The sequence below is a fragment of the Montipora foliosa genome, chromosome 3 (genome assembly GCF_036669935.1).
Source record: "Montipora foliosa isolate CH-2021 chromosome 3, ASM3666993v2, whole genome shotgun sequence".
Classification (NCBI taxonomy): domain Eukaryota; kingdom Metazoa; phylum Cnidaria; class Anthozoa; order Scleractinia; family Acroporidae; genus Montipora; species Montipora foliosa.
Window position 1 is genome coordinate 23436351 of NC_090871.1, and position 17611 is coordinate 23453961.

Consider the following 17611-nt stretch of genomic DNA (forward strand, 5'->3'; position numbering starts at 1 on the left):
TGTGGGACTACGGTTTAGAACTTATGTAGAGTTGATATTTCTTCATTTCTTTGTTGTTGTTGTTGTTGTTGTTTATTTTTTCTACTGCCACCAAATGTAAAATTACACTCTTTAAACACCATCATTAGGACTGCAGTCTCCCGAGGCCCATAGAAACAAGTGCAATTCAGATTCATCAAAGGGCAGCACAAATGCTGACAGTGTCTTGAACGAGGTTATGCTAAACATCAACAACCTTATGTCGGAAGGTAGACTTTGCCGATCAAGGGAAGATCGGTGCACACAGGGTCCCCCAGGACCACCAGGCCCCTCTGGTGCAATCGGACCGAAAGGAACACTGGGACGAAGAAGACAGAAGGGAAGAACTGGAAACAAAGGCGATGAAGGGATCTTGGGACCACCTGGAAAAAGTGGCAAACAAGGCATTATGGGACCACCTGATTTGCGAGGACAATACGGTCCCAAGGGGTAGAAAGGAAATAATGGACTACCGGGAATCCCTGGGGCCAAAGGAGAGCCTGGAGAATCAATTTCAGCTCCTTTTGTATCCATTTCTCCCGAAAGGTTGACAGTTAACGTAACAAGGACAGCCTCACTTCAGTGCTCCGTCAGTGGGAATTCCAAACCTATTGTGATATGGAGTAGATTAGGGAGAGAGTGCGCATCAAAGCTGACTGGTGATTTAAAAGAAAATCTAGTTATCAGGAATGTAAAAGGGAGCGACTCTGGTTTGTATCGATGCTCAGCGACAAATGTTTTGGGACAAGTCGGCAGTGGCTCAATTAATTGTCAATGGTAAGTTGATTCATGACATTTATTACAAATACAGTGTGGGGCGATTTTCAACTAAATGTCTATAGTATGTTCCTCCAATTGTCTTTCCTTTGCTCCTTGCCGAGATTTGCTTCACACTCTTGCGCAGATCATTGTCAGCCAATCAGTTGTTACTTGCTTGCATAGTTTTCCCGCGCTTAAGGTTAGCTGCAGGAATTTCCTTTGCGAACTATGACTGGCTCATTTGACTCTTAACGGCTATTTAGATTTGTCAAGTGATTGTTGTTGGTTTCAAAGCGATTAATTATGCGGCATGTCTCGCTTTGTTGTAATGTTGTAGGTCTAACGATTTTTAAAACACTTTGCAACTGACGATGACGTTTGTAACATTGAGACATGTCTTACCAATTAAAAACGTGAGATTTAGTCGCTGCTACCTCGACCACTTTGTTTTATAGGACTTATTTCAAGACCTCTCCAAAAATTAACATGCTCTCTAACGTTCCCTGCGCCGGGAAGATAGTACACCTAAAGAGTCGTTTAGGAATCATTCAAAAGATCCCACGAATTAACGGTTATGCTTATTTTGCTCTCTACTGTAGTTGGTCCTCGCATAACTCTTCATCCGGGACCCGTTTATGTCGCTGAAGGAAATAATGTTACTCTCCCATCGTGCCACGTAACTGGCTATCCCACACCAGAGGTCACGTGGACCAGGTCGTTTGGTCAGCTGGCGCAATGGAGAGTACAAACAAACGACACAGCGATGAAAATATTTAATTTTACTTTAGCCGATTCTGACAACTATCTTTGCACGGCACGTAATGTTTTGGGGAAAGTGCTACAACGAACTCAATTAGTTGTGGTATCGCCTCCTAAATTCATCGTGACTCCTCCAAAGATAGCGAGTACCATTCCAGGTTAATTTCAGCTTAAATGAACGTCTCATTTAAAGGAAGAAAATCAATCAATTTTACAGATCACGAAGTCGCCCCACGATTAGCTGAAGGCCAGACTGACTGACTGGTTGGTGAATTGTTCTTTTGAAACCTAGATTGTTCTGATAACCTTAAATCAGGCCACGCTCGGAGTGAAGTATACTCAATAAACCCGAACGGCAAAGGATTCTTCAATGTGTATTGTGACATGCGCACTGACGGTGGAGGATGGACCGTGTTTCAAAGAAGGCAAGATGGATCAGTAGACTTTTATCGGGGATGGAATGATTACAAATCAGGATTTGGTTAGCTGACAGGCGAGTTCTGGTTAGGAAACGACAAGATTCACAGGCTTACGGCCGCTAGACCGAGCTCTTTGCGAGTAGATTTGGAGCACTGGACCGGAGGTAGAGTGCATGTGCCAAGTAGGACAAGTTCGCCATTGGTGACGAGAATGCACTGTATCGACTTCAAGTGGGTTCATATTCAAGAACAGCAAGAGATTCTAACATTATCTTAACAACATGGCATTCAGTACAAAAGATAGAGACAATGATAACAAATCCGGTGGGCACTGCGCTCTGGAAAGCAACGACACGTGGTGGTATAACAATTGCCAACACTCAAATCTCAACGGCCAATACCTCGGAAACAACAAAGGTTTTACAGGAGTTCGGTGGAAACTTAGGCCACCAAATTAAACGATGCTTCTTTTCGGCTTCTAATTCTATGTTTTAAGAAAAGAAGCCAAGGTGTCATTGTATCAGATGTTTGACCAATCATTCAGTGCTAAACTAGATATAAAAAGAATGGGTTCTGAAGATATTTTGCTACAAAAAGCTTAGATAAAGCATTATTAAAACTCATTTAAGAATTATAGAGCGGACTGACTTGATGTAAGTTTTAAAACCGGAGATGATTCAGTTCATCCACCATGACATGGTAAGAACACGTTTCAGTTTTCAAATTTCAAAATCTACAAACATGTGTTAAAGGGTCAAGAACCCCTTTTAGATAAAACAAAGACACTTTGGATTACTTTAATTTAAACAATTTCACAGCAGATATTAAGTGCTGTAAATAAGTAATTCTGTTACTCAGTATACATTTTCAGACTTAAAGTGCCCCTTATAATTTGCTTAACACGTGACTGGCAAAATTTTGAGCTTTGATTTTTATTCAAAGGCCGTTTTTTTTATTGTAAGTTTTAGATTTCACGGTCCGCCATTACCCACGTTCAAAGCTGATCGATTAGACCACAGAGGGTTGGATCCAGGGAAAAGTGACGTCAAAGGCATTTCTTTTCATCAACTGGGGTGTAATACATTTTTAAACAAATTGGTCGGTCATTGGGTGCCCCTGAGTCTAGACCGTGGCTCAAGGAAGTGACTTCACGCGCGGTAGTTCGATGCTCAACCAAATCAGCCAACCAAACGGCATTTTTTGAGCGAGGAAACGTACAAAATATGTTAACCACATTGGGGTAGAGCTTCAACGATTCACTGATCATCCATTTTCGTCATTAAGATCTGCAAATAATCCTAGAATCATTCTATGGGTAGTGAACGTGCAAGATCTGCGATGCCTGACAAGATCTAGATTTTGCTTTCTTTGTTTCCTTATTTATTTATTTATTTATTTAGTTATTTATTTATTTATTTATTTATTTATTTATTTATTTATTTATTTTGCACACAAAACTTTACAATCATAAAATCAACCAGTAAGAGTGTGTGTGTGAAACTTGATTTTCGCAAAACAATGCTCAATACATAGAAGTAGAGCGAATTATATCTTGTAGTTTTACTTGTTTTTTTCTTCAATATATATATATATATATATATATATCTGAGCGAATTTGCTAAAAGGTAGCTACTGGAGTTTTCGCTTGAGCACGGGCGCAGCCCGTGTTCAAGCCATTGTGGCCTCTCAAAATTGAGGGGGCTTGCCGTCAAGGCCTGCTTTGCCAAACAGCCCAGGGACAGTTCTAACTGTGAGTTGTGTGTCAAAAGCACAGGGCTGGGGGGGGTTGCTGCTTTGAGACTCTAACTGCAGTTAGAGTTTGTGGCCTTGTTAAGTCAGACTTTACACTGTAGCATGTCTTCATTGGCAATTTTTCCTGGACTAGTCTAGGCTTCAATGATAGTTTGCTTTTGATCACCAATTAGAGTGAACCCACACTGTGGTGTGGGTAGGTGATTGTTGGTTGTCTGACCAAAGCACAGGGGTGGGGAGGGTAGCTTTTCTTTAAGTCTGTGACGGTAGCAGAATTGGCTTGTTTTCACAATTTCTGCAGGCACCTTTTGACAAATCCAGTTAGATAGATAGATATATATATATATATATATATATATATATGATAACAATGTAGCGAGGATACCCAATAGAAGCTAAGACCTTATTAACACTGGGCACCTCAATCGGTACAGTAGATCGTAAAGCATAAAATAATAGCCGGTGGGCGAGTTTAGTTTAATGTCCTATCGAGAAGAAATTTTTTTAATGAGGTCTTAAAGCTAGGGTAGCTACGGGACAAGGTCAAATTACGAGGTAGGGAATTCCAAACCTTGGGACCTTGATGTAGGATCGTAAACTGCTTAATATTAGTTCTGCAGTAATGTGAACAATAATTGACAGCATTCCGTGTATTATACGTATGAATTTGTTGAGTAGAGAAAAGATTGTCAAAAGTGTTAGGGAGGAAGTGATTATGATAAGAGTACATAAAACAAGCCACAAGGAAAGCATTTATATTAAAGACGTCGAGGATATTAAGGCTGTAAAACAAGGGTCCAGTATGAGCAAGATATTCAGCTCCACATATGATTCTAACGATGCGTTTCTGCAGGAGAAGTGGCCTGTTTAAATTAGAGGGATAATTTTAGGACCATACAATTTTGTAATAGTTAAGATAGGGATATACTAAGGTATAGTATAAGACAACAATTATTTCCGAGAGAGATAAAAACGAGACTTGCTTATAATTCCAATGGTTTTCGAGATCTTTTTGGCAACATACCTAATGTGGGACTTCCACGAAAGATGCTGGTCTACTAATACGCCAAGAAACTTTGTTACCTCGACTTGCTTTACAGAAACATTATCGAGCGTGATGTTATTATTAAAAATGATGAATTTTTGTTTTGGATGAAACATTATATAATTTGTTTTGGCGATATTAAGTGATAATTTGTTGGCTTTGAGCCTGTCCATTATCTTCATTAATTCATAATTCATAACAGCTATGGTCTGATTACGATCTTTGTGAGAGTAAAACAGACTAGTGTTATGAGCAAATAAAAACGTTTTTACAACCTTAGATGCATTTGGAAGGTCATTAATGTAGATAACAAATAGAAGAGGAGCCAAGATTGATCCTTGACGAACACCCCATGTTAGTGGCTCAGGTTGCGAACAAACAGCACCAAACTGAACAAACTGTTTCCTATTAGTCAGATAGCTAGCAATCCATTCAAGGGCGGGCCCTCGAATAGCATATCGATCAAGTTTATTAAAAAGAAAATGATGATCTATGGTGTCAAACGCTTTAAAAATCTAGAAAGAGTCGGACAGTTGTTTCTTTGTTATCCATCGAAGGGGCAATGTTATTGGCCAATTGAATCAAAGCCATAGACGTCGAATGATTCCTGTGAAAGCCAAACTGGTTATTATACAAAAGGTAGGTAATCTGTTCTTCAATAGTTTGTTCAAGAGTGAATTAGATAAGAGTGTTGATCTATCACTTTGCGGTATTGCTCCAGCACAGTCACAAGTGGATTTATTTGTAGATACACTTTGCGCGCGAAACAAACAAATGGCCGCCAATTTTGACCAATCAGAAGAAGCCATGTCATTCGTGACTGCTTCTGCCATTTTTTTAGGGACATAACAACTAATTTTCGCGGGAGCGGGTGTTCTAAAAATAGACTCATTTGTGAATTTGCAGGGGAGCCCACCCATGCCATAACACTCTTATCTAATGCACTCTTGGTTTGCTTTGAAACGGGAATTACCCAGAGGTCCCTGCAAGGGAGGAGAGTTCAATATATGGGATGGAATTCCATTTGTCAACGGCACTGTACTAAGTTGCACTCCTTCTGCGTTTAAACTTGGCTGATTGCTGAGTATGAACCCAATGTGAAGATCAGCCAGGCTGTAATTTGAGAAGCTGATGTTTGCAGAGATGGCTTTACCTTCCATCGTGACAGGTATGTCACGAATGCCTTGGAAGGCATGACGCCATATTTTATAGGGAACTGCAAACAGAAGGTAGAAAGGCCAGCATGCACACCATGCAGCGTGACAGTCGAAGAAATGATTGACAGCCGAACATTTAGTGACCACGAAATTTGCTCCGACAGCAGCTGTCAATTCAAGACATTCCATAGAGTCGTACCGTTTAACACCTTGGGTCTTCCACCAGCGGAGAATCATGGGATTAAAATTAAACTGTTGAGATAAAAAATAGATTCAGTGTTTCTCATTGACACTGAGGTGATCATTTTAGTAGATACCACACGATCTTAACAGCCAACGGAACACAACATTAACCAAACACGATTATTGAAAGCAATTTTTGGGTTCTTTTTGTCTGTATCTGCCGAGGTGAATTGCACTTGGCTAGCAGCCTCAGAGTTGACCAATCGCAAGGCGCTAAAAGTACTATTGTATAATGCATATTAAAATGTAATAGATAAGGAACTAATAAGAACAGCCGTGTTTTGAGCCAATTGTCTCCTCTGATTCTTTCCCTTGGAAATATGGGAAGAACTACAAATGTTCAAAGGGGAATTCGCGGCGTTATTTCCGGTTCGTATTGTTGTGGAACATAGCTTTTTTGGTTTTGTTCTTTTATCTTGTCAGTGATGCAACTGGATATCTTAATTGTGTATATTGAATCAAATTAGTGTTGCAGTTGATGATCGCACGTGTCAGACTGAATAATTTCGTGTATCGACATCAAAATATTCGTTTCGGAAACAAGACCCTGCGTTCTGAGTTATAAGAATTGAATGTGGTCAGTTATTAAGACACACCTCAGGGCACCAAGAAAAAATATTCTAAAGCTGCTGTGATGACGATCCAGAAAGTGTTCCTTTCTTATTATTCCACCCATGCTAAGGGATCCTCAAACCAGCCGTTAACTCGGCCCCATTTTGAATATCTTTTACTCATTATACATCTGACTGCCTGACAACAGCAAAAGAGCACCTATTCTCTCTCCCGCCTTATAGATGAAAACGTTGGCCAGCAAAATCTATGTCAAGGTGATACCATTGCATTGCGTAAGATGTTGTGTATTTGAGTTTAAAATGGAAGGATAGATAACAAATTCATGCTGACTGACCTCAACAGCAAAGCTGGCTTTTTCGTTTAGCATGTCCTCAGCTTTTCTGAACCCTTCGTCTAGCACCCGTCTTATGTTGGGATGGGATGTGTTAACACTGACAACAAACTCCGGTCTGACGAAGCGCTCCTCGTACATTGACGTCATGTGTCCAGTTCCCCACCGGGCATATGGATTCCGCCAAGGGGAGTTTTCCCATTGAATCCACCATTCGGGATCGCGCATACTCAAATACTCGCCCCTCCTATTTAGCCTGAAACACAAGTACACATAAAGATACTATAAGAATGAAAACTAAGGTCCATTTGTAAAAACGTGTCTGGCCGAGACAGAGAGAAAAAGTAAGGTCCCTAAGTCAGTATCGTCAAGGAATCAATTACTTTTATTAAGGCTGCATTCACACGGTATCGGACGCCGGCATTTTCAACCGGTTGAAAATTCCCTGCACTTAGGGGTTCCGTTTACGCAACCACGCTGTGTGTGTTGTTTGTCCGTCGATACGACGAGGACCATCTACACATCTTATGGAGGGGTGACGATAATGATGAGGATAAAGATGATGTTTTGGAGGACGGCGTTGGGCATGCGGAGCCGATGCGATGTGACGAGAAATTCACTTTCTGTGCGTCCGCAAATGGCTAGTAAGGCCAATCCGTGTCCGGAACAGTCTTTGGCGGCAATGGGGGCAAGGGATGGTGGCGACAGACGCTGGTTTGGTGATGCCTTTCCTGACTTGTCTGCGCTGCTCAGATGCTGCGGTCCTGTTTGCTTCACAGGCTTTGGTGCCACGCTTGTCGACTCCACCACACTTGTCTCTGTCTTGAGCCACTTGCTCTCAGTTGGTGTGCTCGATCCAAAAGGCCTTGAGGGAGACCTTCAGGGTGTCTTAAAAGTGCTTCTTCTGTCCTCCTTTGGAGCGTTTGCCTTCTAAAAGTTCCCCGAACAACATTTTCTTTGGTAGTCGGTGGTCTACCATGCGGTCTACTTGCCCGGCTCAGCGGAGCTGGGACTGCATCAGGATGGTGAAGACGCTGGGGAAGTCTGCCCGGGCGAGAACCTCGGTGTCGGGAATCTTTTCCTGCCACTTGAAGCCAAAAATCCTCCTGAGGCAGGTGGTGTGGAAGTGGTTCTGCTCCCTTGCATGCCGCTGGTAGAGTGTCCATGTTTGGCAGCCGTAGAGAAGGGTGATGAGGACTGCAGCTCGGTATACCTTGATCTTGGTTTCGGCTGTGATGCCTCTCCGATTCCAGACCTTTTTGTTGAGTCTGCAAAAAACAGTACTCCCTTTAGCGAGGCTGGCGTTTAGCTCATCGTCCATGATGACGGAACTCGAGAGGGTACTGCCGAGTTAGGTGAACCTATCCACAACGTTCAGTCTCTGTCCGTTGATGGTGATGGTGGGCTCTACGTATGGGTTACCCGGTGCTGGCTGGTGCTTGACTTCAGTCTTCTTAGTGCTGATCGTCAGGCCGAAGTCGTTGCAAGTCTCCACGAACTTGTCAACGCTATGCTGCATGTTGGCTTCCGAGGCAGCGTTGAGGGCGCAGTCATCAGCAAACAAGAAATCATTGATGGTGCTAACCTTCACCTTGGTTTTCGCTTTGAGCCTCCTGAGGTTGAAGAGTGAGCCGTCGGTGCGGTATTTGATACTAATGCCGACCACCGAATCTCTGAAAACATCAGACAACATTGCGGAGAACATGAGACTGAAGAGTGTTGGAGCCAGCACATATCCCTGCTTTACTTCGTTCGTGAGAGGTAATGGTTCTGATGTTTCCCCGTTGCCCTGGACACGCGCCAGCGTGCAATCATGACACTTTCTGACGACGGTGGTGAATTTGTCAGGACATCCGGACTTTCGCATGACTCTCCAAAGGCCATCTCTGCTGACAGAGTCAGAGGCCTTGGTCAGATCGACGAAGGGGGAATACAGGTCAGTGTTCTGTTCTTGACATTTCTCTTGGAGCTGCCTGGCAGCAAACACCAAATCAATAGTCCCGCGATCTTTCCGGAAACCACACTGACTTTCTGGTAAGAGTCAAGTCAAGTCAAGTCATCTTTATTTAGGCAGGGTAGCCCTTTCAGCACTAGGCTGGTATCAATAGGAGCCCTGCGAGTCCTTGCTCAAGATGGTCGATGAGGCGGTTCTGGGGGACTTTGGCCACGACCTTGCCCGCGATAGATAATTGGGAGATTCCACGATGGTTGTCGCAAGCTTGGTGGTTCCCTTTCTTTTGCAGGGGGGGAAAATGGACACGTCCTTGAAGTCTTGCGGCCCTGATCCCTTCCCCCGTATGATCTGGACGAGAGTCAGAAGCTTGCCAGTCAGGGCTGTACCACCCTCCTTATAGATTTCAGCTGGGATGGAGTCCAATCCAGGAGCTTTGCCACTGGAGAGCTGATGGATAGCCTTCGGCACCTCCTCCAGAGTTGGGACGGCGTCGGTGTTCATTGGGACCTGCGGCAGTCTTGCAATGGCTTCGTCATTGATAGAGAACGGTCTGTTCAGTACGCCGTCAAAATGTTTAGCCCATTTTCGCACGATCTTGTCCTTTTATGTGATAAGTGTGGTGCCGTACGCACTGAGTAGCGGGAAGGAGCCTGCGCTGATAGGGCCGTAGACGTCCTGCTGTAGAAGTTCGTCATGTCGTTCCTGTCTGCAAAGCCATGGATCTCGTCAGCTTTTGCACTCATCCAGGAGTCTTGCATCTCGGGCAGTTTGAGCTGGACGGTGCTGCGGATGCTCCTCAGTGCATCTTTCTTGGCCGTTGATGTTGAGTCTGGATGTGGGCTAGGTGAGCAGTGCGTTTCTCCTCCAGCAGGGCTGTGATGTCGGAGTTGTTTTCATCAAACCAGTCCTTGTGCTTTCTTGCCGGGGGGCCCCAGACACTCCATCGCTGTGTTATACACCGTCTCACGGAAAGTGGTCCACGCTGCTTTGACGTCCTGCTTGTCCAGAGTGATGGCACCCAACCGTTCTTCCACGGTATCAACAAACATTTGCTTAGTGGGGCTGTCTTTCAGCTTGGTGATGTTGATTCTCTTCGGCGCCTTCTTGCCCTGCGGTCTGCACTTGGACTGCAAGCGGATGTTGACCTTGGACATGATGAGGCGGTGGTCTGTCCAACATTCTGCACTGCACAAGGCCCTGGTGATCCTTACATTCTGCCTGTCCCTCTTCTTGACGATGACATAGTCTATCAGATGCCAATGCCTGGTCATGCTTGGCGCAGGGCTGGAGGAGCAGGAGGCCGTTGCTGTTGCACTTGCGTGTCCCATGCTTGCCCAGCACACCGTTCCAGGATGCGCTGTCAAATCCTACTCTTGCTTGTCAGCAGCTGGAACAGCAGAGATGGCAGCATCGAGGTCTTCATAGAACCTATCTTAAGTCTTGTCTGGGTTGGTCATGGCGGTTTCATAGGCCCTGACGATGGTGGCAAACTTCTTTCCATAGGAGAGGGGTAGTCTCATCGTCGCAAGGCGGTCGTTCACCACTTGCTGGGGACAGGCTAGCTTGCTCACGAGAGATGTTCTGATGGCAAAGCCTACTCCTGCTTCGCGCTCTCCTCGGCTGCTCGTCCTCTCCAGAAGAAGGAGTAGCCTGAACTCCTCTCTGTGAGTTCTCCCTCGCCTGCCAGCCTGGTCTCACTGAGGGCGGCAATGTCGATCTTGTATCTGGCGAGTTCAGCGGCGATGAGCGCTGTGCGTCTTTGAGGTCTGTCTGAGTCATCCCGGTCAAGTAGCGTGCGGACAATCCACGCCGCTGTTTTAAATGGTATAATCTTTCTTTTCTTCGTTTTTGAGGGGGTCCCTGCCGACCGCGGTAAGACAGCCAGGAAAGGTGAGGAGCAGGCAATGTTTAGGGCACCTTTTCTAGCCATTTCCTCATGCCAGGGAGGTGAGCAGTGCTATCCTGACGAGGGCTGCTCAGATACTCAGACTGGGGCCGGACTCAACCTCTGCTCCAATTAGTTAAGAACGACCCAATGGCATGAGTCGCCTGTGTGCAGGCCCGCGGCTACGACTGCTAGTGTACCCCACACCTGTCGCTTTGTCGCCCTTCTGTCGCCACAGGACTTTGGGAGGATGAAGATGAATGAATGATGGAAGATGGAAGATAACAGATGAGAGATTATTTGCGCTTGACTTTGTTTAAAGTGAGGTAGGTTTGCGCAGAGCCACACTCTCATCTCAACGAGCCTGACCCAGCGGCAAGACATGGTCAAGACGGCTAGAGAACCGACGGGATGCAGGAGCTGCCGAAAGGTGACGAGTACGCCATCTAACTACCTTCAAAGCCCCACTCCCGATTTTCTGTCAGGGTTTACTCCCTTAGCCTTTGACCAACCAAGGCCGCCCTGCAAGGCACCAGGAGACTCATGGGGGCGGGTCGTCTGTATCCCGAACAGGCGCTATACTAAGCACCTGCCACTGGAACCACGCTAAACGGCCGGAAATTTTACACACCTCGCCGTTTACGAATTTGAAAGCCAAAACTGGAGACGAATTTTTGGCCGGTACGGTCGAAGATTTAACCGGCGTGCTGTGACCGTTTTGCATGGCAAAGGCGTAGTTGCATGGATGCGTGGTAACTCAGCTGGAAGAAGCCATTTTGGATTTCGTAACCGTAAAGAACTGAGCCGCTCTGCACATCAACAGATGGTAAAACCTCCGACAAAGGTTGAACTTTAATCCGATTAGTCAGTTCCGTGTGAACAGAGCGAAAATATTGCACGGTTCCAAGCGAACAAAACGTCCGGTCAAATTTTCAACCCGTAGAAAATTCGTCCGGTACTGTGTGATTTTAGCCGTTATAACGTATAACAAAGATTAATGAAGGAAGCAAAATCTAACGGGTCACGTATCAAACGCACGGAACAAGTAGCTCAATTATGGTGTCAAAAGGGGAATAAGAAAAGTTACAATTGCAAAGTTACAAAGTTACAATCTTAAACCTAGAGTGGGATTCCCTCGAACTGAGAAAAAAATACCTTAGTTTGACTCAGGTGTATAAGATAATTTTTGGTTACTGTGACATTAATAGTCGCCACTATTTTGATTTTATAGATGGCAATCGCACAAGATCTAACCATGATTACAAGATTAAGCCAAAACCCGTCCACACTAATTATTTCAAATTTTCTTTCTTTAATCGTTATAGTGACTGGAACACTTTACCTGCACATGGGATGTCCTCAGCTAGTCTTCTACATAGCCCAAACATTTACGCTCTCAAATTATGTAACTATCCTTACCTGTCCTAATCTAAATGGCATTTGTATGTGTGTGTGCGCGCACGTTGGCGTTGCTCGCGTGTGTGAGTATGTGTGTGAGTGTGAGTGTGAGTGTGACTGCGAGTGTGTGAGGAGGGTAGTCTTAGAAGAGAATTGAGTTTCCAATTACTGCCATCCTGCAACCCTATTTTTTGTAAAGGTTGGTGAATTGTTAAGTAAATAGATATATAAATAAATTATGACATTTGAGATTAGAGTTTAGTCCAAGGAAAATTGATTTTGGTAAGAGTTGAACAAACTCACAATACGTGGGCCATAACAAATAAGACCAGATAATATTCTTCTCACTTTTATGACTTGTCTGATTCACGGTTCCGTTTATTGTCGAATGCGTTTCGTAATTTTGGGTCGGGTTGATCGTAGTAATAAAAACAACAAGCAAACGAAAATCGGAGGCAATGTGAAACAAAAAAAAAATCAAGCTGCAGAAAGAGTGGAGTGGCAGGGGGCAGAAACTAGTAGAGAATCAGTGCTAACATATTTTTTTCCCAAGCGGACAGAAATCCACTTCTAGCTGTGGAAGTGTGTCATGTTTACTCTGGCGATGAAGTTGAAACTGGAAATTTGCACAGGCAAAACCAACGTTTATATTTCGGATTAAAAGTTAAAAAAACCTTTTACTAAGTCATTACCTTCATCATACCTTTGAAAACTTTATAATATTAGTCTGTAGGAGGACGGTCAACGGACAAAAAATAGCTACAGCATGATGGAACGAATACTCCTGTTCTGTTTGGATGACCTATAATGTTGTGCTCTTCCTTTCTCTTTCTATCGCTTGTAGCATGTAATGTTGGGCGTTACTTTCATTGCTTTTACTTCACGACTCACCTCGTATCACTTAACTTGCTATTGGCAACTACTAGTACTTATAATAGTAATTTTTACATTAACACTAGTCACTACTCAATCAATGATCGCTATCTATACCCTATTTAAAAACAGGACACTAGAGCTAAGCCTTCAACCTCAGATCTCGAGATCCTCTGGCAGTCTAATCTACATCACTGCGTCTTGTTACAAACGCAGAAACAAAAATCTGAACGAGCGAAATAACCGACAATTTACCTTTGACCATGTGGTACATGTTTTCCACATGTCGCCAGCAGCAACAGTGGTCTGTTGAGGATTTGATTCCGAAAGGCGTCGAGTTCACCGATGGAGTTCACAACGCTAACCTTAGGAGTGTTGGATAGCTCGGGTTTATCGCTTATTATCGTCACCTGATAACTGTCTGGAAGCTGCAAGTTTTCAACTCCGTCCCGGTTGACTCTAAATTGGTTGGGAGGATTGGATTTGAAAGCTGAATACGAAACTAATACAACCTCCGGTGAACCCTGCATTTCTTGAGTGCGTCTTGATTTTACGAGATGATGAACGGTAGGGACTACGTTTGATTTCGCAGCGTTGGTTCACAGACTGCATGAAAAGCTTAAAATTCAATTAAAACGTCAGTAAAAAAAACTCACATAAAAAAATACATCAAGTCTAATTTTCCTCTGAGTCAGCTGAATAAATATTTCAAACAACTACGCGACGTTAATACACACACAATCCAATGTTCTTTCTGTTGCTGAATTTTTCTCAAGGAAATATGTTGTAACTGCGCGTGAAAGAGTTCGCAACGTTCGCAACTTTTACGTTTTCTAACTAAATTCTGTGGCAAAAAATGTAGCAAAACAATCGGATACCCTTGATATTTACACATCTGTTGCCTTATTAATTCAAAATTGCTTTGTTAACACTAACAGCTGTTATATCCAGCGTTTTTCCGCTAGAAACCGACTGACTTCAAGAGATTTCAACTTTTGACGGCACACTTCAACCAGAAGAACCAAATTCACAACCGTGGCTTGGTGGCAGGTTTACGTGTAGAGCGCATGTTCGTTGTCTAATCTCTCTGCAGTGAAACAAAAAACCTTAAATAACAATGACCGCAACCAGATTTTCTGAGCCTGCGAGACTGAGCACCCCCAGCACACCATTGTTTTAACGAAAACCGCTGGTCAGCAACCCAGTGAAACGGCAACAACAATCTGTAACCAAATAACAGCAGAGATTTATAGAACAAAAATGTACACGAAGGAGCCTCTAAGCTATTGGTTCAAAAGCATGAACCAAGACAAAAACACACTCAGTTACAGTGCGGACTCGACGAAAGGAGATGTCTTCAACTCCTCTCAAACTCCTCGCGAGAAAAAAGCTGTTAAATTTACGTACTCAAAGAGCCACATACCAATCAAAGAATTCTTCAAAAGGTTCACGCTTCAATGTTACAGTGTGGTGTGTGTGTGTGTATTGTAGCCGCTGCATTTATACTAGCATTCTAACTTGTTTATTCACCATAAAGCACCGTCTCTTGCTCCGACGGCACAAAATCCGTACCAGAACGATTCTTACAAAAAGAAAGAAAATAATAAAGTCGATTAAGGAAGGGAACTACAAAACCAAGGTCTTAAACGAGACAAACAGCGACGAAATAACAAAGAGAAACGTACTTTATCGGTGATTTTACAAATTGTTTACCCAAAAACAGTATGCCTCATATATCAAACAATAGCATTACTTTTGCTCAAAATGGAAAATTCATTGTACGTCAATCCCCCCATAATTAAAGTATTGGATTTCCGAGTGAGTTTGCATGAACGAGAGATTTCAAGGGATATCGCCTATCATTACCCCTCTTGACAAGGTGAACATGGATAATTTCAAGACAAAAATCCACCAGTGCCGCGGTACCGTACTACATGGGATGTAGATCTGTTCCTGTGTTATTTATCATCACTTCATGAGCCATCTCAAGTAAGCCTGAAATTCCTGACTCTGAAAACAACTATGTTGATAACACTTGTTTCAGCTCAAAGAGGATGGAGTCTATGTTGTGGTTTAATTTTGTTTTTGGTTTGAAAAGTTCTTTTCTTCTTTTCAAACCAGTTTAAATTTTTAAAACTCGTTTAATTTTTTTAGAACACTGCCCATTTTAACATATTTCGATATCTTTCTGTAACTAACATAATGCATAAAATAAACGAGAGATTATTATGATGGATTGTTGTCTCTGATGCCAGCAAGACAATAATTGTTATTTATTGCATGTGAACAACAATTTTTAGTGTTTAGGGTTAAATGCTCAGCTTAGTAATTAGGGTTAAGCTGTCAATAAGGTTTACGCACTTATTTAAAACCGTTAGCATTTCAGGAGGTGTATGACAACTGCAGACTGCCTATGTCGAATACCGCTGAGAAGTCTCAGCGCCTATTTTAAAACGGTTTGCTTTTACTGCCAGTTAGGGTTAGTCTGCGGTCTGCAAGTATCAGACACTGCACTCCCGGTGAGGGATAAGCACGCATTGTAGTGATTGGAGTATAATCACTTATTTGCAATGTTTAGTCTAAAGCAACTAAAACAACCGTTGTCTTGGTTGTTGGGTATGAATATTGGTTCTGGGCGGGGGAAGTATAGGATTCTTTCACAAGAAGGTTAAAGGGGTTTAGTTTGTAAAGAAGCTGTGGTGCTGTGTCAGTGGGGAAAGTGAAAAAAAGAAAACGATTTATCAACTGAGTTCATATGGTAAATTGACAACTGTAAAGAAATTTGAAGGCTGACGTTTCGAGCGTTAGCCCTTCATCAGAGCTAAACTCTTTTCTGTCTTTCACAAGTAGAACTACGTTTCATAATGAAAAAATAGTGATATTCTTTACTGTATCATTCCTTTGGCAATATAACTTGTATTCATAAATATTTGTCTCTCAGATTTTAAATTAAAAAGAGCATTATACAACTAAAAAGTAACTACATTACCATTAAGCGTAACAATGGTATTAAATGTGCTGTTTCAATATTAATAAACTACAATTTATCTTGAAAGGAAATTACTTATTTTGCAGAATGGTCTGTTTAGAAGCTGAATGTAAAGGAAATACACATTTGTGTATAAATCAAACCTTTCACCGAGAGTGGCCTGGGGTGAATAATAAAATATTCATTTGGAATCTGCTTGCGTGGTCAAGTGGATTAAGGAGTAGGCAGCACATTCAGAGGTAGCTATAGGGAGTTCACGATCAAGTTCTGTTGTGTGGAGGCTGTGGGCATAAAGGTGGTTAGAAGTGTGCAGGAAGGGTGGGGTAGGAAAGAGACATTAGGTAGCATCAGGGAGAGGCAGGTCATTAGAAGGGGGAAGGATGTCTAGTTCTTTTTCAGAGCCCCTAAAAAACCAAGCCCCTGTTATTTTTTTTTTACTACACCCCAAAAAAAAAAATCCTTTTTTTGACAGTTGGTTAAAAAAAAACCGTTTAAAAAAATTTAAACTGGTTTGAAAAAAAATTACCCGGTTTGAAAAAAACTTAAACCAAGAACAAAATTAAACCACAACATCTACACTTGCTAGACAAACAGGAGATGAAAGAGGGACAAAACTTCGTTTGAGTTTGCCTTTCCGGAGCACATTAAACAAAGCAGACTAACATATAAAGTGCCATCTGTACTCTTACACACCTACCCTAACGATCAATCCTTTTGTGTTTTTACTCACCCGAAAGAATATCTTCAGAGGACAAATTTGCTCCGAGGTACTGAAAAAAACTTCGCTTGAGCCATGCAAAGCCTCATGGCTGTGCTTCTCGAGATACCATATCAAGGTAAATCCGTTCGGTTATGTCAAGTGCTATTGTAAATATCAACACCTTCAAACCTCACAGTACCAGGGCAGCAGCAGTATCGAAAGCAAAAACTGCATCTGTTGCCATTAAGGAAATTCTGGACTTTAGAGAGTGGTCTTCTGAAAGGACATTTGAACCGGTCCTACAACATCCCTTACAAAGGAAATCTCTCTAGCTTTCACACATCCGTACTATCCATTGAGTATAGAACTGAAATTTGTTAGATCCATGAAATTGCAAATATGTACACTAAGCATTTGTGTGAATGCATGCACATGTTACCTTGTTATTGACTATAATTATCTAGCTTTTAATTAAGCAGTTTCAACATTTAATTTCCTATTTGATATTGATTGCGTTTGTTCTGTCCAACCACAGGTATACTGTATGCAGCTTGTACACTGGAGTACATCATCCTTGATCAAACTGTAATGATAATCAGCAACAGTATCAAGGTACATTTAAAATAATTATTTCTACTAAATATTATAAATTTTTGAAATGAAAATTGAAATCTTTACATTGTAACAAAATTTGAACTTACTAATAGCTAGTACTAATAGTAGGTAATAACGGGAAACAGGAACCAATGAGTCAAA

At 42.5% G+C, this 17611-nt stretch overlaps 1 protein-coding gene and 2 pseudogenes across 1 annotated transcript; 1 reads left to right on the forward strand and 2 right to left on the reverse strand.

Annotated features, from left to right (window-relative positions):
• The window catches only part of LOC137995437 (uncharacterized), a 4237-nt pseudogene extending 1824 nt beyond the window's left edge, over positions 1-2413 (forward strand).
• A 1336-nt stretch (positions 2414-3749) lies between these two features.
• Positions 3750-13760, reverse strand: LOC137994639 (uncharacterized). Its single transcript, XM_068840243.1, has 3 exons — positions 13422-13760; positions 7060-7312; positions 3750-6161 (listed from the first exon to the last, which is right to left on the reverse strand). Exons 1-3 carry the CDS (start codon positions 13694-13696, stop codon positions 5685-5687), a joined length of 1005 nt encoding a protein of 334 aa, XP_068696344.1. The 5' UTR covers positions 13697-13760; the 3' UTR covers positions 3750-5684.
• On the reverse strand, positions 9565-10338 carry LOC137994159 (uncharacterized; annotated as a pseudogene).
• Positions 13761-17611: the final 3851 nt, after the last annotated feature.

Excerpts from the sequence above, each read along its gene's own strand:
- LOC137994639 (XM_068840243.1), bottom strand. The coding sequence starts at position 13,696 with ATGCAGGGTTCACCGGAGGTTGTATTAGTTTCGTATTCAGCTTTCAAA. Across the intron at positions 7,313-13,421 it reads CATGTACCACATGGTCAAAG|GCTAAATAGGAGGGGCGAGT; the intron begins GTAAATTGTCGG and ends CTTGTGTTTCAG. Across the intron at positions 6,162-7,059 it reads AAGCCAGCTTTGCTGTTGAG|TTTAATTTTAATCCCATGAT; the intron begins GTCAGTCAGCAT and ends TTATCTCAACAG.